A 21,202-nucleotide genomic window follows, 5' to 3' on the forward strand; every position below is an offset into this window, starting at 1 on the left:
AGCAGTGAGAGGCCCGCGTACCGCAAAAAAAAAAAAAAAAAAAAAAGAACAGAGACAAAATAGGTGAAGTAAAAGCTTCCATCAGAGTGACTATGGCAGTCTCAGTTATACCACTTTTTAGCCTACTCATAATAATAAATGATTCTGTAGCTTAATCCATTCTAGAAATGGATGGAGTTTATCATAAACATAATCAGTTGTACTACAGCCTATCTGAAGAAAAAAAATATGTCAATGTAAGGGGATTTATCAGAATGGCAGTATTTATTTGTTTCTAGTAAACTCTCTCAAAACCCATTCCATATTCACTGTGCTCATTCACCTCTTTGACAGTTTGGCCTCTGAGGGGAGAGCAGTGATTTGGAGGTGAGAGAATAACTTGTATTCTGGGGGCTGCAAAAAAAGTGCTCCCAAGTGAGTTAATAGGCACTCTGTCTTAAATGTTTTGAGTTTTTCTAGTGTTAATATCTCTCTCTCACCCTTGTCAGTATTCTAGACTTACAAATCTGAAGTACAGCCCACAAAATGTATTTATTCCACTCTGTGTATCCCCACATTTGATGTCCCACCCAAGTGAAAAACTAGCTTCCTTGTGTCCTTTCAACTTTTCATAAATGCTATCATAAAACTGATGCAGAACTTTTTTTTTTAATCAGGAGGTTGTGAAATAAACATGCAATTTTAAAACAGGAGAAGAAAACAGCATAAAAAAAGAAAGCCGGCTCTATTTGTTTGTGCTGAAGGTCTCAAAACTCTAAAACTCTCTCCTTTGGCTTCATTCTCCCTCATACAGACTTCTTTATTAATGTACTTGCCAGCTTCTTTGAGAGGCCAAGCTCCTGAAAGACAGGAATTCAGTATTAATCTTTTTTGTATCCCTGGAACCTGGCACATCTGCTTTATAATGGCCACTAAATAAATTTATTTTAATGAGAAAATGAATGAATGAATTTACTTTCTGACAGAGAGAAACAATTCATTCTTTCCTATATTGCTCATTACGCTTACAGGATCTCTGCGTAATCATTATTGATAACAAAGAGGATTGTTTGAGTACCTATTTAGATAATATAATTGTGTTTAAATAATGAGCTAGCATACTCTTTCTCTTCTGAACTTGAAGACTCCAATAATGGAAAATATTGAAGATTGAAATAGTATTCGAGATAATTTGTTAATTACATTAAAGGAGGAAGATAAAGACACATAAATGAAGATACAGTATGATTCAATGTTGATCATTTATTCCAGCATCTGTGTAACTGTATGAGAGGAAAGAGGTCATTGTTCAGTGTGATAATTATGCATTATGGTACCATTAAAATTGCAGACAATTGAAAGAGAGCAGGTGTTTTCCCAGTAGATGTTTGTGATAAGCAAAAGATCACCTGTCTCATATTCAAGTAGGCCATTGCAAAGATTAGGAAGATAGTAGTTTGGATAATTATAAAGCTCCCATTTAGTCAAAGTGCATCCTTTTCTATGACTCTGTAATCACTTTTTAATGGGCTGTGTTGAATGGCTGAGTGTGTGTTATCTGACCTTTTAAGGGCATCCCTTCATTATTTCCATACTAAAGTCTTCTTGCCTTTTTTTGTCTTAAAGTTACCATCATCACCCAACTCTTGTGAATGCCGTACCTCCAGTCTCTCTTTAAGTACTATAGGAACTTTAAATGTTCTAAAAAGTAAAAATTCAGGAAACGAATTCTGGAGAAATTAATTGCTGGATCATTGCACTTATTTTTAAAGTTTACTACTTTTGTGAGAAAATAGCCATCTGCAGCTATGCATATATCAGTCTTCAGAGCCAACTTGTTATTCTTTTCAAGAAGTTCAGCTCCAGATTTTAAGATCATTGGTGGAAATTAAACACAAACTAAAATTATTATTTTCTACCACCTCTGATTCAGGATTAACATTTTGACAATCACATTACTGAGCCTACCTTCCAGGTCATTTTTTTAATAAAATGCAATGTTTCAGTGAATACTATCATTAATAATAATAATAATGTCTCCAAAGCAGAAATTCAAGGTAGCTCATGTTGACATGACTGAAACTGGTCTGACTTTTTAAGGCAAGTTTCCATGTGGTCTCAATCTCTACAGTATCAGATGGTTAGTACTTATATCCCCTACCTGTTTGGCTCAGATTTAAAATCCAACATCAAACCCTGAGCTGGAACAGCAGGTGGAAAAGTACAGTCTGGCATCTTTAGGTTGTGCCAAATCCAAATGCCAATGTGAACACAAGGCCACAGTGCTCTGTTCAGAGACATACCACCTATCAAGCTTTAAAATTCACATCTTGAACTTAATAGTGAACTAATATAATGAGAAAAGAAAATGATAGCTTTAATTCTGAGGCAAAATGGAATAGCTTAATTCAAAATATTTCTGGTGATTCTGTTCAATTCAGCAAACTTTTACTATACATATACTTTGTGCAAAATAATATGGAAATTATAAAGGGGTCAGGAGTGACACAGGCAAGGAGCAATACAAAGTAAAGCACAAATCTTAACTTCAATGTGCCTGCAGTACAGTGGTTTCTTGAATAGAGAAATTGATAAAATACTTTCTATAATTTGCATAATTTTATGATTTGGCTGTTTGTTCTTTGTTTGTTTATGTATTGGAAAACCTCTGTTTCTCCTTTACACACTTCTGACACCATATGTGTGGGTTTTCCACACATCATGCAATTCTGCAACACCTGCTGGTGTCCAACAATGTAATTCTTTTTTTTTTTTTTTTTTTTGGCGGTACGCGGGCCTCTCACTGTTGTGGCCTCTCCCGTTGCAGAGCACAGGCTCTGGACGCGCACGCTCAGCGGCCATGGCTCACGGGCCCAGCCACTCCGCGGCATGTGGGGTCTTCCCGGACCGGGGTACGAACCCGCATCCGCTGCATCGGCAGGCGGACTCTCAACCACTGCGCCACCAGGGAAGCCCTGTAATTCATTTCTGACAGTATCTACCTGGAGTTACCATTAGATACTTCAGGTTAAGGGCTCAGTCCAGCAAGCCTGTGCCCCCATCTGCTTTCTGCCTCACTTAAGATGCCAGTTGCAAGTCCAAGTTGTCAATCTTTGCTTCTGACCTACTGGCTATAAATTGGAGATTCCCATGAACCTTCCTGGAGTTTAATTAATTTGCTAGAGCAGCTCACAGAACACAGGAAAATATTTTACTTATTAAATTACCAGTTTGTTATAAAAGGATATAACTCAGGAACAACCAGATGAAAGAGATGCCTAGGACAAAGTATGTGGGAGAGCCACTCTCCCAGCACATCCATGTGTTCACCAACCCAGAAGCTCCCCAGATCCATACTATTAGGAATTTTCTGGAGGCTTCATCATGTAGGCAAGGTCAATTGTTAACTTCATTTTCAGCCCCTCTCGCTTCTTTGGAAAATGGCGGGCTGGGCTAAAACTTCCAAGTTCCTAATCATGGCTTAGATGGGCTTTCTGGTGACCAGCCTCATCCAGAAGCCCACGAAGAGCCACCTGATTAAAACAAAAACCATCCCTATCATCTAGGAAATCCCAAGGGATTTAGGAGTTCAGTGTCAGAGGATCTTATCACTCAGGAAATTACAAAGGTCTTAGGAGCTGTGTGTGTCAGGAACCGCGAAATATGTAAGAAATGTATTTCTTATTATTTCACAGTTCATTAAAAGCAGAATATGCTAAACTATAGTGGAGATTCAAGAAAGCAGTAAGTGTAACTGATGGTTTGGCTCATGGAAACGTTTATGAATGAGGTGGCATTTTAAAGAATGGTAGGAGTCAAGAAATCAAGAAAAGGTAAAATAAAAGAGTAAGGAGGGCTTCCCTGGTGGCGCAGTGGTTGAGAGTCCGCCTGCCGATGCAGGGGACACGGGTTCGTGCCCCGGTCCAGGAAGATCCCACATGCCACGTGGAGCGGCTGGGCCCGTGACCCATGGCCGCTGAGCCTGCGCATCCAGAGCCTGTGCTCCGCAACAGGAGAGGCCACAGCAGTGAGAGGCCCGCGTACCGCAAACAAACAAACAAACAAACAAAAAAAACAGTAAGGAGAGGTATAGAAGTGGGCATACATCGAGTGTTAAGGAAACATTCAGGTGTCCAGATTGACTGTGGCCCAGAAGTCGTGAAGAATAACAAGAGATGAATCTGGAGAAACAAGTGGAAGCCAGATCACTGAGTGCCTTAAAATGCAGCCTGACAAGTTTAAACTGTAGACAATAGGGGGGTACTGGCAGTTTCTGTTTTGCTTGTTTTTAGCAGATGAAGTTATTAGAGTTCTACTTGAGAAAGAATAACCTTGTAGTCTTGTGCAGGGTGGAATAAACAGGAATGGAAGCAAAATAGGCCATTATTCTGTGCAGAAGCAAGCCCTGAATTGAAAAGATGATAATAAAAACAGAAAGGAGGGAACTAACAATTAGAGACAACTAAATTTCTTCCTTTCTAATCTGTATTCCTTTTACAAGTATACCTCAGAGATACTGCAGGTTAGGTTCCAGACCACTTTAATAAAGCAAATATCGCAATAAAGTCATACATATTTTTTGGTTTCTCACTGTATATAAAAGTTATGTTTACACTGTTGATGGAAATAACCAATAAACAATTTATAATAAGGATAGAAAAGAGTTTTATTGGAGGCAAACTGGAGACTTTAACATGGGAGACACAGACTCAAGAAGCAGTTGGATTATGTTCCATCAAACTACAAAATGGCGGAGGCTTATAAAAGTAGAAACTGAAAAGTTACATAATTTGTTTGTCAAGAGTTATAATTGGAGCTGGCAAGAAGAGTACTTGGAACTTCCCTGGCAATCCAGTGGTTGGGACTCCATGCTTCCACTGCAGGGGGCGCGGTTGGGGAACTGGGATCCTGCATGCAGCATGGCATGACCAAAAAATTTAAAAAAAAATTTTTTTTTAATTAAAAAAAGAGAATTAAAGTGTTCTGTAGAAAAAAAGAAGAAATAAGAGTGCTTGTTAAGCAAGAATTGGTTGGGGTCTGAAATGGTTGCATAGTTACAAGAGAAACCTTGAGACCATAAGGTTGCAGCTGGTAGCTGCTGGCAGATATTGTTTTCAGAATGGCTGGTGGTGTCCTTGAGTTTGATAAAGTTCAGAAAATTCAAGTTCTGGGTGATTCAGGAACATGTCTGAAACTACATCCCCAATGGCCACCCTGCTGCATTTTGAATGCCTGAACCACAGTTACTCCATTTTGATTTTTAAATGCATTCTTTGTTTTTTTTAATGGTTGAAGCAGATGTACAATGCACATTTGACAGACCATAAAACAAGCTGTGCTAGTTAGCATAAAGTTCAAGCCAAATCATGTATAAGGCAGAATGACTTTGCCATACCTCAATATGTGAAAATTTCTTCCATCAACACTATACTGTAGTCTATTAAGTGTGCAATAGAATTATGTCTAAAAAACAATGTACGTATCTTAATTTAAAAATACTTTATTGATAAAAAATGCTAACCGTCATCTGAACCTTCAATGAGCCATAATATTTTTTGCTGGTGGTGTGTCTTACCCACTGATCACCACTTGATCAGTAGTTGATGGCTACTGACTGATCAAGGTGGTGGTTGCTGAAGGTTGGGTGATTGTAGCAATTTCTTAAGATAAGACAACAATGTGCCCTCAGCCTGTTGGGGGGGGTGGGGGGGGGATGGAAAGCATTCTCCACTTGCGGCTCTCACCTTTGTGTAATCTGTCTCTTCTATGGGACTGTCATTGGAGTCTACTTCAACCCCACATCCACACACACCCAGAGGGACATGGCAGCCACAGTGATATACACCATGGTCGCCCCCATGCTGAACCCCTTCATCTACAGCCTGTGGAACTGAGATCTGAATGTGCCCTCAGGAAACTTTTCATCAGGAGCCACTTTGCTAAGACTCTTTGAACACTCTTTTTAGACCCAATTGATTTTGAAATAAACTAATGCTTCCCAATGTGAAAAAAAAGACAACAATGAAGTTTGTCCCATCAGTTGACTCTTCCTTTCACTTGAACACTTAGAAACCATTGTAGGGTTATTAACCAGCCTAATTTTACTATTGTTGTGTCTCAGAGAATAGGAAGGCCCTTAGAGAGGAAGAGAGGGGAATAACTAGTCAGTAAAGCAGTCAGAACACGCACAACATTTATTAAGTTCACCATCTTATATCGGCGCGGTTTGTGGTGCCCCAAAACAATTACAATAGTAACATCAAAGATCACTGATCACAGATCACATAACAAATACAATAATAATAAAAAATATTAAAATATTGTGATAATTACCAAAATGTGACAGAGACATTAAGCAAATGCTGTTGGAAAAATGGCATCAAATAGATTTGCTTGAAGATAGCCACCAACTTCAATTTTAAAAAACACAGTATCTGCAAAGCTCAGTAAAGCAAAGCACAGTAAAAATGAGGTATGCCTGTATTTCTTTGTCCTGGTTTTGTTACTTTTTAAAATGTGCTATTATACATAGATAAGTAAAGATACCAAAAGTTCTAACAATATATATTGGCATAATTTTATTTCATATAAAAAATAACTTGAATAAATGAAGTATGGAAAGAAAAGAGCAGTGTAGACTATTTCTAAACTGTTTTATTTTATAATCATTTTAAGTCAGTACCAAAAAAATCACACTAATAATATTGGTGACACATTTCAGTGAGCAGGTTTTGCTCAACTGTAACCAAGTATGTTGTTTTTAAAAAAACAACTTTTTCTTTTCTCAGTAACAACTAATTTCTTAGAAACAAATCAGAATAAATGGATTTATACCTAATACTTGAATCTATTATGGTTTATAATCTTAATCAAGAGGTTCTTCTTTTAATCACTTCAAATACAAATGAATATTCTCAATAATACTACAAATTAATTATAGTCAAGTGTTTGGATCTGTTATGAAATTAAAGCTCTATAAATTCTTGTTTTGTAAATATCTAAGTGAGAGAATTAAAGTAATACTATAAAGAGTTTCATTTTCTCTTTTAGCAATACCTTCAAAATAAAATTTCATACAAGCCTAGCTTTGCCTTTGCATAGGGAACTCTTGCTTTGCCAAATGATTGGAATCAGGGCTTTATACAGTGCATTTATTATTAATAGGTCTAGGAAAGCATGTCCCGAAGTGTGGTACATAAAATACTGGCCAGAAGAGAAATTCTAGGACAAAGGTTTTCACTGATTAGTTTAATTAGGATTAAAATATATAAATCCCTTTTTGAAATTATTACCTATTAGCTTATTAAAAGATCTATGAAGTCCTTCAATGCTGAAACCTATTTACCTTTGTTTAATTCACTGTTTCTCTAATTTATTCGACCATTAAACATTACCCTGGAATAATAAACACACCAGATTTTATAGAGTTTCCTAGAATTCATGCTGGGAAATGCGGGCCTCACTCATTCAGTAAATGCTTAGTTCTTAGGGGTATTGGTAGGTATTACTGAAATATGTTTGGTATTCCCTTTCTCTCCTCTCAGTCACTGTTCCTCTGATATAATGCCACTATCTGGTACCGTATAATGGTCTCTCAGTACCTGACTGGATGACTAGTGAACTAATCTGAAAACCAGTTGTGCTGGTATATTGCTGAATAAATCTTATCGTATAAATACTTCACAGCTAACATAGCAAGTCAATGCATTTTTATGGATGCCACAGTGTTTGAAAAATGTTTATTTTCTCCCACCCTCACCTCCTCTGTCTCCAATACTTAGACTCAACCAAATTATAATTGTAAGCACCTTAGGAATTCTGACAGCCTTAAAAAGCTGTTTTGGAGCCAGCAAACTTTTAAATTCCCATATATCCTACCATTTGAATGACTGGTTGGTCTATGAAACATGAAGAATGCCTATTTAAACAAATGACATTAATTTCTAGCTGTTTTAGTTAATTTAAAAGTAATGTTAAGATTAGGTCAACTTGAGAACATCTCAATTTTAAGTTTGTTATTCTTATCAAAGGATATTAGCAATATAGCATCTTACAAACTTTCAAGCTACAACAGGCTTATACAGTGAATTAATGTCATAACTTCAAATTGCTGAGAACCGTTGATGTGTTTTTCTAAACTTGTTTACTCAATGTATTATTTTAAATTAAACTACCAAAATGAAGGAATTACTTTTCTACTATTTTATCAGTTTCCTCTAATCATTCTAATTTTTATTCTATTTTGTCAGTCTTCCAAAATTCAAATTCCTGTTAATGGAACATTTGCTGCACTTTGTTTTTCTCTGTTTACGTTAATGAAAAGCTGTGAGGACACTGTGAAAAGCAAGTGAATACATCTCTTTTCCAAAAACTATCACACCAAAATCTTCATCTGAAACTGTCCATTTTATTATCTTAGCAATAACCTTTAAATCAGTTGAGTTCTCTTTCAATGAAAATGTGTCAAAAATTTTGACTCAGTTTAAAGCAACCCTTCCTTGGTTTACATCTCTTTTTTGGAATAGCTCTGTATATACATGGTCATTCCTAAATTTCTTATATCTAGATGACACCTTCTCTGGTTAGTCTTCTATTACTAACTAAATCAACATTTAACATTTTAAAATATAACAAATATTAAAAGCAAAATGAATGTTCTTTTTATGTTTGACCCTTGAATTTTTCCTAAAGTTTATAAAATTTAACTTTCTGCTTACATTTCTCTCAAGAAAGAGTTAATATTTTGAAGCACTGAAGAGACATGTTAATGAAATAGTGAAGTACGAAATATTACCAGTATTATGAGGCAAAATACACTTACCTAGTTTTATGTTCTTAAGATACATAAAGAAAACTTCTTTAATCATTCTGACACATTTCTTACTTTATTTTCAGATCACATAAAATGCTTTCCCTATTAGCCAAGGAAGTGTCTATGTTCGCATCTCCTAAAGTATCTAGGCCTCTTAGTATATACAGACCTAAAGCAGATCATTCCAATAAATATTCAAGAGCAAGCCTAGTAGGATTTTCAAGAACACAGGTGTTGAAACTAACTAATTAGAATGGAGATTTTGTAGGAATTTGCTCGGGGAGTTAAGAGTTATGAAATAAATAATGATTAGGACTATAGGGAAACTTGTAGGTAATTCGGTAATTCTGTCATTCCAACAAAAAGGGTGTGATCTCTCTCTCTAGTTGTTGTTCATTCTTCCTAACAAATGAAATTAACTCTTAACTAAACCTAGTTCATGGCAAAATTATCTAGTCATGTTAGCCTAGTATTCAGCCACCTCATTTGGAATCACACAATTCAGACACTCGTGATATACTCTGGAACTCTTGGGATCTTCAAGTTGAAAACATGTGAACAACAGATTTGAGCAGTTGAAACTATAGGATGCAGAAGCTCTGGGTATAATTCCTTGGCAAATATGAAGATGTATCGTTACAACCACATGCAATATCTCAAATTTAATACCTAGGGTTGTTTGATTCTCTTGTTTGCAATCAACAAAAACTTGTTGAATTATCCTAGTAATCAGAAGTTGTTGTAAGAATAAATATTGTGGTGCATTCGTATTAGGTTATCTTTTCAGCTCCTTTTCTCTGAAAATTACCCACCTTTAACACTGGAGTCACTTCCACAGCCCTTGTTCTGTTATGTAATTCTGCTTCCCTAAGCATTATAATAGAATATCTGAAAAAAAAAAAAAAGCTGGGCTAATCAAATATTATTTTCTTACAAATTAGTAATTTTAAACTAAATGATAGAGTTTGAGTTCATGGGAGCTGAGTTACACTGATGGCAGCACGTTAAGAGAATTTTCATAAAATCTTGATTTTTCATGTCTGGTGACCCACCTATTCATTGGATTGGAATCAATGATAGGCCCAAGTATTTCACATTAAATTCATATTCTTACATAAGTTATTTGTAACCAAAAGAATCTTAACTTACATATATGAACATTCAAATCCATAAAACACTGAACAGTCAGAGTTGAACAGCATGGACTGAGAAAAGTCAGATACATGGACAAATCTGGAATTTATGGTAATGCTTACCCTAAAATTTTCACTCCATGGGCCATCACTGAAGATGCTCAGCTAAACGTTTTAGTCCTTCTTTGTATCATTCTATGTCAACCTTTCTCAATCTCTACTGTATACTTTTTTTCCTCTGTCTAATAGTATCTGCTGAAACAGGATTTCAGCCTGCTTGGAACATTGACTTGTTACACCTCTTCATAGTCCTGACTCTCTACCTTATGACTTCTTAGCTTCCAATCTCATTGCTAAAAATGTTTTTATTTTAATAATTTTAGTTTAATTTCTAAGAAGGAAAATTACCTTCTCTTGTCTAGGTTGCCACAGATTGATGGACAGCAATATGTGGAATGAATATCCTTAAGTTAGCTGATGATCATTTGTTTATTCAACTAAAAGATCTCGGAGTTTGTATGTATGGTTCACCCATTTCACCATTCCAGGTCCGACTAATGCAATGACAAAGAATTACTAACTTTAGAAGCTTCAGAATTAGAAGGAGTTTAACTTAAAGGAAAACCATTCAAAAGCTAAAAATAATTTTGTTTTAAAATAGAATGGTAGCATAGCTCTGTCCTTGACATTAGAGTTATAATAATATCTGGAATTGTCAGATGCCACAATTTTAATTTAACCATTAATTACACATCATCATGGGGACCTAAGAGTGGGCAATTTTATAGGCAAATGATCCTTGTAGATGGTTTACAATGGCTTTTTATCCTGCATTTTTAAGCCTGTTGTCATCAAAAAATTAAAGTCACCAGATGGCTTCTACTTCTCTAGATATAATGTCTACATTATAGACAAAAACGGGGAAGGGAAGTATAGGAGGACTTACCTTTGTGAGACTTTGTCTTTTTACTTGGCAAGAGAAGCCTTTCCCATCCAAATTTCAGTTTTGCTAAATACACTCATAAAACATATGTGAATGTCACTGCAGGTGACATTATTGAAGAAATAATTTGAATCCACTTAAATGTATTTAAGATATAAATTATTCAGATTCCTCATTTCTTTTGTTTTTTTTTGAGATAATCACTTTTAACACACTTCACAATTGATTGGACTAAAACCAATTAACACCTGACACAAGGATGAATTATTTTAAGTGAATAATTTGTGATGATATGACACTGTATGAAGTATTACACTATGAAAGAAAAGTGAGTCCAAATGAAACATACTTTTTGTACGACATGTATTAATTGTACAGATAGATGAAAAACAACATTGATACCAACTCATATTCATTTTATTACTGTTAATTTTAATTCCAATGACTCAAATTCTTATTTAATACCCTCCCCAGAATTATTTCTGTCATTCTCCTTATAAATTTCAAATTCTTATCAACAATGGGACACTGATATTTGAATATTACCTTCTTAGAGACAAAGATAATAAAAGCATGCTTCAGTCACATATAAAGAAAAAATAGGAACTATAGTTAATTCTAGGTAAAATTCAATGGAGAAAGGTAGGGAAAAAAATATGTTAGTTACTAAAGATATCAAGGTACCAAAAACACCTGCTACTCTTTGTGACCAAAAATTTTTTTTAACTCAACATTGTAGTAGTTTCTTAGAGCTGCCATTAAAAAGTACCACAGACTAGATGACTTAAAACAACAGATAGTTCTGAAGGCCAGAAATCCAAAATCAAGATATTGCTAAGGCCATGCTCCCTCCAAAGCCTCTAGGGGAGGATATCTCCTTGCCTCTTCCAGGTTCTGATGGCCCCAGGCATTCCCTAGCTTGTGGCAGCATAACTCCAAGCTCTACTTCCATCTTCATATGGCTGTCTTTCCTCTGTCTCAGAGCATAGAACAGATCCTGGGTTTTCCAAAAAGAACTGCAAGTAGGGTCAGAAGAGCTTTCCCCCATGCCTTCAACTACAGAAACTGTATAGACATAACACCTAGCCTGCCATCTGTATCTCTCAAGGTAAGGCAAAGTCCTAAATGAGGCAAATAATCATTAAGGAGAATCCAAGCAAGGTTATGACCTTAAAAGTATTCAAACACACTAAAGAAAGGAAAGATAGAGAGAGACAGAAAGATAAAATTAGTTTGGAAAAGACAGATGAAAACAGTCTGAAACAATTTAAGAAACTGGGAAAAGCAGATAGATGATGATAGATAGATAGGTAGATAGATAGATAGGTAGACAGATAGATAAGCTAATGTCAGGAAGACATTCTCAAACATGAATAAATTCAGAAACTATAACACCCATGAGCATTTCTTTTTTTTTTTTTTTTTTTTTTGCGGTACACGGGCCTCTCACTGCTGTGGCCTCTCCTGCTGCAGAGCACAGGCTTTGGACGCACAGGCTCAGCGGCCATGGCCCACGGGCCCAGCTGCTCCGCGGCATGTGGGATCCTCCCGGACCGGGGCACAAACCCACGTCCCCTGCATCAGCAGGCGGACTCTCAACCACTGCGCCACCAGGGAAGCCCCAGGAGCATTTCTTAAGTAAAAAAATGAAAACTTCAAAAAGTTTATCATGTGAATTAGAGAAGTTTTAGAATTTGTGGTAAAAAGGCTGGCAATGATTATTGAATCTATTGAAACTAAGCATATTCTATGTTTTATACCACCTGAATCATTGGGTTGTTGGAAGTGTAGAAGGAAATATAATCAGTGAATAGCTGGGTTTTGTGACAATCCATATGTATGTACATTAATATTATTAATGTGGCTAACAGATTTCTCAACTTTTAGAATCAACCTACATTCAATGTATTGAAAAGTTAATTCTCTTACAGCACAGAGTATAAATGTTACTAATCTGGTAACAATTATCCATATTAGCAAGAGTAAGAATAAATGGGAAGGGAAGTGGAGGGACCAAAAAGTCTCTAAAACTTCAAAAACAAGAACTACAAAAACACAAAAACAAGATGTACAGTCAAATGTTGATGGGAAAAGAAATAGCAGGGAAGCCTATTTACTTAAATTTCAAGTGTAACCAAATGTTAAAAAAAAATAATAACTGATATCGCTATAAAATTGAAAGGGAGGAAGGGAGATGAAGATGTGGCAAATAGCTCAAAACTTTATATATATTTTTTTTTTAGGAAATTACTGGGTTGTATATTTTTAATAAATTATGGAAAAGAGACATAAGAATTTTATTTAGAGATACAGAGGAAGCTAAGAAAGTAACTGAAATAAAAATTGTTTAAAAGTGTTTGCCTCTGTAATGCAGTGCTAAAGTGGAGAAAGATGAAAGAGAAGGCCATCACTTTTATTATTCCCACTTAATCAGTGTTAATCATTTACGTATATTATCTTGATAATTTTAAAAGACAGTTTATCCACTCATTGCCTAGTAATCAAATGCTTGCCAAGGAATTTAAGGTGGGGCAAAAAATTTAAGCAAGCTTTTCTCTAAGCAATAAGCACATTTTGGTCTTACTATAATATAACTAAGAGGAATTATTCAGTTACTCTTTAAATAACAAACAATCTGATAAAAAGTGAGTTTCTGATCCAATTCTATCAGGAAGGAGCCAGAAGATTTGAAAAGCTGTTTCTCCTAACCAAGTTTTGCCCAATCAGGCACTCTGCTACACAAGATCATGTTAAGGGAATGAAGATGGGGAAAAATTCCATTGGATTCTACAATGACCAGGACATTGGTACTGCCAAGTGAGAGACTAAGTAGAGTGTTGGTATGAGAAGTCAGATTGAAAGGAATTAAGGAAATGACTAGAGGATAAAGATTGAGACAATATAGATTATCGTTAGATGACTAAGGAAGGGATAAATGTAAACCAATATCTTTGTTTTCTTTCAGATCCTCAAGCATGTCAATGTGCCATTAATCCTTCTCTGCCCTTTATTCCTAACATCTTTCTATCACACTTCCCTTCCTCTCAACATCACTTGTTTTTCTTTACTCATCCTGTATGACACATTCTAAATGTCACTTCGTCTCAGAAGTCTTCCCGAACTAAGCTGGATATGACTGCCTTGCTGCACATACACAGTACCATATGCTCCCTCCATTTTAGGAATAATCATACTATATTTTAATTATGTATTTAATTATATGTCTCTCCTAGTTTATTCTAATATTCTTTTTTTAACTTTTTACTTTATATGAGTATAGTTGATTAACAATGTTGTGATAGTTTCAGGCATACAGCAAAATGACTCAGTTATACATGTACATGTATCTATTCTTTTTCAAATTCTTTTCCCATTTAGGTTGCCATATAATACTGAGCAGAGTTCCTGTGCTATACAGTAGGTCCTTGTTGGTTATCCATTTTAAATATAGCAGTATGTATATGTTAATCCCAAACTCCCTAACTATCCCTGATATTCTTGAAAGCAAATCCTGTGCCTATTCTGCTCTCCATTGTATTTCCAGTGCATTAACAGTGCCTGGCACAATCAATACTTACTAATGAATGAATGTTTCAAAATGAATAAGTCAGTAAATGAATGTATAAATGCACTGTTGAGAACTGTGATTTGAGGTTTTAGGAGGACTGAGGGAAGATGTTTTGTTTCAGGGGAAGGAAGGTACTGAGAATACTATCTCAGGATGAGAATATTTATTTGATTTTTATTTTTTAGTCAAAGAGAGTCAGCCAAGAGAGAACAGAGATGCAACTAACAGATACTTAGTGGAGTACTGCCCTAGAAAAATGAGTATCAAACTTTAAGTGCATACAAATGACCTGGATATCATGTTTAAAATACAGATCTGATTCAGCAGGTCTGAGATGGTGTATGTGATTCTATATTTCTAAAAACCTATCAAGTGATACTGATGCTTGGTAGTCTGAGAACCAAACTTTAAGGAACACTGTGCTAGAAAATGTAGAAGATGGATTCAAGAGAACAGCAATAAGTGTATATACTAGCAATGAAGAGACATTCTAATTTACATAGACAGGTATATACAATAGATGGGTGAAGACAGAGAAACTTGAAGAAGGAAAAACAGGAAGCTAAAATACTCAGAGAGGGCTTCCCTGGTGGCACAGTGGTTGGGAGTCCGCCTGCCAGTGCAGGGGACATGCGTTCGTGCCCCAGTCCCAGGGGACCCCACGTGCCATGGAGTGGCTAGGCCCATGGGCCATGGCTGCTGAGCCTGCACATCCGGAGACTGTGCTCCGCAACGGGAGAGGCCCTGGCAGTGGGAGGCCTGCATACCGCAAAAAAAAAAAAAAAAAAAAAAACTCTCAGAGGATATTCTCAATTCCCTAATAAATAGGTGAAAGTTTACTTAAATATTGAAAAATGGAGAGAGACCAGGACTTGCACAAAGAGAAAATATTATAGGAAAACTGCTGTGGAGAAAGCAACATGACAGTGGTTCTCAATTTTGACTGCCTAATAAAATTGCCAGGGACTTTTCAAAACTTTCATTGCTTAGACCACACACCAGACCAATTAATCAGAATCTCTTGGGAGTGTCCCAGGCATCAGTATTGTTTAGAGCTTCCAAGGATGAAAATTACTGTTGTTACAAATTAACCAAGTCAATTTGGCAGCTGAAAACAATTTGAAGCTGGTGTGCTCTATATGTCTCCTCTCCTAGAACCTCACTACCAGCTGGTATGTTACCATAACAGTAAGTCTCAGACTGAAGTTTTTATAACATGGTTATAAAAGGGTGCAAAAATAGTTAAAGCCATGTTAATGTAAGCTAGATAAAGTCTCAGCCTTCAATCCTCTTAGGCACTCTAACTAGCATCTGGATAAAAAGTTCAACTGAGGCAAATTCAACAAATATTTGCTGGCAAATATTATCACCTAATATGATCCTTTCTGGGTGAATCAAGAGAAAACCCTCTAGCCAAACTGAAGGGAACAGGTGGAACCAGAGAGTTGGCACCGCATGCAACACTGTTGGTATTTATGCCTTGTGTCTTTTTCACACCTTAATTCACTGGCAAGCATCCCTCGTACCAAGTGGAGCCATGTGGCTGACAGGGTCTTGGTGCTCAAGCCGAGTGTCAGGCCTGAGCCTCTGAGGTGGGAGAGCCAAGTTCAGGGCACTGGACCACCAGAGACCTCTTGGCCCCATGTAATATCAATTGGCGAGAGCTCTCCCAGAGATCTCCATCTCAACACTAAGAACCAGCCCCACTCAATGACCCACAAGCTCCATTGCTGGACACCGCATGCCAAACAAATAGCAAAACAGGAACACAACCCCACCCATTACAAGAGAGGCTACCTAAAATCATACTAAGTTCACAGACCCCACAAAACACACCACCAGGTGCAGTCCTGCCCACGAGAAAGACAAGATCCAGCCTCATCCACCGGAACACAGACACCAGAACCCTCCACCAGGAAGCCTACACAACCCACTGAACAAACCTTACCCACTGGGGGCAGACACCAAAAGAAACGGGAACTATGAACCTGCAGCCTGAGAAAAGGAGACCCCAAACACAGTAATTAAGCAAAATGAGAAGACAGAGAAATAGGCAGCAGATGAAGAGACAAAGTAAAAAGCCACCAGACAACAAATGAAAAGGAAATAGGCAGTCTACCTGGAAAAGAATTCAGAGTAATGATAGTAAAGATGATCTAAAATCTTGGAAAAGAATGGAGAAAATACAAGAAATGTTTAACAGGGACCTAGAAGAACTAAAGAGCAAAGATGATGATGAACAACACAATAAATGAAATTAAAAATTCTCTAGAAGGAATCAATAGCAGAATAACTGAGGCACAAGAACAGATAAGTGTCCTGGAAGATAAAATAGTGGAAATAACTACTGCAGAGCAGAATAAAGTAAAAAGAATGAAAAGAACTGAGGACAGTTTCAGAGACCTCTGGGACAACATTAAATGCACCAACATTCGAATTATAGGGATCCCAGAAGAAGAAGAGAAAAAGAAAGGGACTGAGAAAATATTTGAAGAGATTATAGTTGAAAACTTCCCTAATATGGGAAAAGATATAATCAAGTCCAGGAAGCACAGAGAGTCCCATACAGGACAAATCCAAGGAGAAACACGCCAAGACACATATTAATCAAACTATCAAAAATTAAATACAAAGAAAAAATACTAAAAGCAGCAAGGGAAAAGCAACAAATAACATACAGGGAATCTCCATAAGGTTAACAGCTGATCTTTCAGCAGAAACTCTGCAAGACAGAAGGGAGTGGCAGGACATATTTAAAATGGTGAAGGGAAAAAACCTACAACCAAGATTAGTCTATCCGGCAAGGATCTCATTCACATTTGATGGAGAAAATAAAAACCTTTACAGACAAACAAAAGCTAGAGAATTCAGCACCACCAGACCAGCTTACAACAAATGCTAAAGGAACTTCTCTAGGCAGGAAACACAAGAGAAGGAAAAGACCTACAATAACAAACAGAAAAATTAAGAAAATGGTAATAGGAACATATATATCAATAATTACCTTAAATGGGCCCTGAACCAAGATGGCGGAATAAAAGGACATGCTCTCACTCCCTCTTGTGAGAACACCAGAATCACAACTCATTGCTGGACAATCATCAACAGGAAGACATTGAACTCACCAAAAAAGATACCCCACATCCAAAGACAAAGGAGAAGCCACAATGACATGGTAGGAGGGGCACAATCACAGCAAAATCAAATCCCATAACTGCTGGGTGGGTGATTCACAGTCTGGAGAACACTTATACCACAGAAGTCCACCCACTGGAGTGAAGGTACTGAGCCCTACGTCAGGCTTCCCAACCTGGGTGTCCGGCAACAGGAGGAGGAATTCCTAGAGAATCAGACTTTGAAGGCTAGTGGGATTTGATTGCAGGACTTTGACAGGACTGGGGGAAACAGAGACTCCACTCTTGGAGGGCACACACAAAGTAGTGTGTGCATCGGGACCCAGGGGAAGGAGCAGTGAACCCAGGGGAGACTGAACCAGACCTACCTGCTAGTGTTGGAGGGTCCCCTGCAGAGGTGGGGGGTGGCTGTGGCTCACCGTGGGGACAAGGACACTGGCAGTAGAAGTTCTGGGAAGTACTCCTTGGAGTGAGCCCTCCCAGAGTCCGCCATTAGCCCCACCGAAGAGACCAGGTAGTGTCCAGTGTTGGGTTGGCTAAGGCCAAAAAACCAACAGGGAGGGAACCCAGCCCCACCCATCAGCAGTCAAGCAGATTAAAGTTTTACTGAGCTCTGCCCACCAGAGCAACAGTCAGCTCTACGCACCACCAGTCCCTCCCATCAGGAAACTTGCACAAGCCTCTTAGATAGCCTCATCCACCAGAGGGCAGACAGCAGAAGCAAGAAGAACTACAATCCTGCAGCCTGTGAAACAAAAACCACATTCACGGAACGATAGACAAGATGAAAAGGCAGAGGGCTATGTACCAGATGAAGGAACAAGGTAAAACCCCAGAAAGACAACTAAATGAAGTGGAGATAGGCAACTTTCCAGAAAAAGAATTCAGAATAATGTTAGTGAAGATGATCCAGGACCTCGGAAAAAGAATGGAGGCAAAGATCGAGAAGAAGCAAGAAATGTTTAACAGAGACCTAGAAGAATTACAGATTCAATGCAATCCCTATCAAATTACCAATGGCATTTTTTATGGAACTAGAACAAAAAAATCTTAAAATTTGTATGGAAACACAAAAGGCCCCGAATAGCCAAAACAATCTTGAGAAAGAAAAGTGAAGCTGGAGGAATCAGGCTCCCTGACTTCAGACTCTACTACAAAGCTACAGTAATCAAGACAGTATTATACTGGCACAAAAACAGAAGTATAGATCATTGGAACAGGATAGAAAGCCCAGAGATAAACCCACGCACATATGGTTACCTTATCTTTGATAAAGGAGGCAAGAATATACAATGGAGAAAAGACAGCCTCTTCAATAAGTGGTACTGGGAAAACTGGACAGCTACATGTAAAAGAATGAAATTAGAACACTCCCTAACTCCATACACAAAAATAAACTCTAAATGGATTATAGACTTAAATGTAAGGCCAGACACTGTAAAACTCTTAGAGGAAAATATAGGCAGAAAACTCTATGACATACATCACAGCAAGATCCTTTTTGACCCACCTCCTAGAGAAATGGAAATAAAAACAAAAATAAACAAATGGGACCTAATGAATCTTAAAAGCTTTTGCACAGTAAAGGAAACCATAAACAAGACGAAAAGACAACCCTCAGAATGGGAGAAAATATTTGCAAATGAAGCAACTGTCAAGGGATTAATCTCCAAAATATAGAAGCAGCTCAAGCAGCTCAATATCAAAAAACAACCCAATCCAACAATGGACAGAAGACCTAAATAGACATTTCTCCAAAGAAGATATACAGCTTGCCAACTAACACATGAAAGGATGCTCAATATCACTAATCATTAGAGAAATGCAGATCAAAATTACAATGAGGTATCACCTCACACCAGTCAGAATGGTCGTCACCAAAAAATCTATGAACAATAAATGCTGGAGAAAGTGTGGAGGAAAGAGTACCCTCTTGCACTGTTGGTGGGAATGTAAATTGATACAGCCACTATAGAGAACAGGATGGAAGTTCCTTAAAAAGCTAAAAATAGAACTACTATATGACACAGCAATCCCACTACTGAGCATATACCCTGAGAAAACCATAATTCAAAAAGCATCATGTACCAGAATGTTCACTGCAGCACTATTTACAATAGCCAGGACATGGAAGCAACCTAAGTGTCCACTGAAAGATGAATGGATAAAGATGTGACACACATATACAATGGTATATTACTCAACCATAAAAAGAAACAAATTGAGTTATTTGTAGTGAGGTGGATAGACATAGAGTTTGTCCTACAGAGTGAATTAAGTCAGAATGAGAAAAACAAATACAGTATGCTGAAGCATATATATATATATGGAAGCTAAAACGAACAAAAAAAAATTGTTCTGAAGAACCTAGGGGAAGGACAGGAATATAGACACAGACATAGAGAATGGACTTGAGGACAGAGGGAGGGGGAAGGGTAAGCTGGGCCGAAGTGAGGGAGTGGCATGGACATATATACAGTACCAAATGTAAAATAGATAGCTAGTGGGAAGCAGCCACATAGCATAGGAAGATCAGCTCAGTGCTTTGTGACCACCTAGAGGGGTGGGAGGGAGACACAAGAGGGAGGGGATATGGGGATATATGTATATGTATAGCTGATTCACTTTGTTATAAAGCAGGAACTAACACACCATTGTAAAGCAATTATACTGTGGGACTCGAGGGACATTGTTCCAGCTAATGATTAAGAACTCTCCAGACAATAGGGGCTTCTTAGACAATGGGTGAATTTCCAGGATGTCCGGCCCCCTTCCGAGAAGGAGGGAGATAACAAAATGTAAAAAAGGTGTCTGTCAAAGACCAATCAGGCAGCTGGGGAGAAGGAGGGAGATAACAAAATGTAAAAAAGGTGTCTGTCAAAGACCAATCAGGCAGCTGGGGACAAGTTCCCTCTCTGGTCCGAGCCTAAGCCGGGACCAATCAGCAGGAGAACACAACCAAATCTATAATTTACATACGGAGAAGTGGGAACCTATAAAACTGACATATTCGCGCCCGAAAGGGTTCCTTCTTCGACCTCCTGCGTGAGGACCAAGGAACCGCGGTGCACCGGCCTTCAATAAACCTCTTGCGTTTTGCATCGACTTCCGACTCTTGTTGTTTCCTGGGCGAGTCGAAACTCCTAGGAGACCGCGCAGGTCTAACATTTGGGGGCTCGTCCGGGATTCCACTCGCCCCGGACCACAAGAACATCGGGAGTTGGAGGTACCAGGTAAGCTCGAGCTTGATTGTCTGTTTGTCCCTTGTTCTTGGTGGGCCATTATCGGAGGAAAGCCGTAAGAATCGGCTTATTATGGAATCTGTATCGGACCTCTGGCTAGGCAGACGTGCTAATAGCCGGCGTCCATGAGCCCTAGGGGACGCCCTGGTGGCTCATCTGGAAGGAGAGGCAAACTCTGTCTCCCCTTCACTCGGTTTCGGCAGTTCCCTTGGTGATAACTGCCATCTGAAGAAGTTTCGGTTTTGAAGCGAGCTCGCGGTGGCCCATACGTATATGTGTTTCGTGGAGTTTTAACTGTTTCTGTATTGTGGTCTATTCTTCTTCTCTGACGGACGACAATGGGACAAACTATGACGACTCCTCTTTCCCTTACCCTAAGCTATTGGACCGA

General features: G+C 37.9%; 1 protein-coding gene across 1 annotated transcript in view; it reads left to right on the forward strand.

Moving 5' to 3' along the window:
- LOC307187819 (uncharacterized protein) overlaps nucleotides 1–21,202 on the forward strand; it is a gene marked incomplete at its 5' end in the record, with an annotated part of 52,064 nt that overhangs the window by 24,426 nt on the left and 6,436 nt on the right. The window contains one exon of the mRNA XM_079924352.1: nucleotides 20,593–20,802. Within this exon, the coding sequence (XP_079780478.1) occupies nucleotides 20,593–20,802 (210 nt within the window). The remainder of the gene's footprint in view (nucleotides 1–20,592; nucleotides 20,803–21,202) is intronic.

Source organism: Stenella coeruleoalba, assembly GCF_951394435.1.
Source record: "Stenella coeruleoalba genome assembly, chromosome: 6".
NCBI classification, from domain to species: Eukaryota; Metazoa; Chordata; class Mammalia; order Artiodactyla; family Delphinidae; genus Stenella; species Stenella coeruleoalba.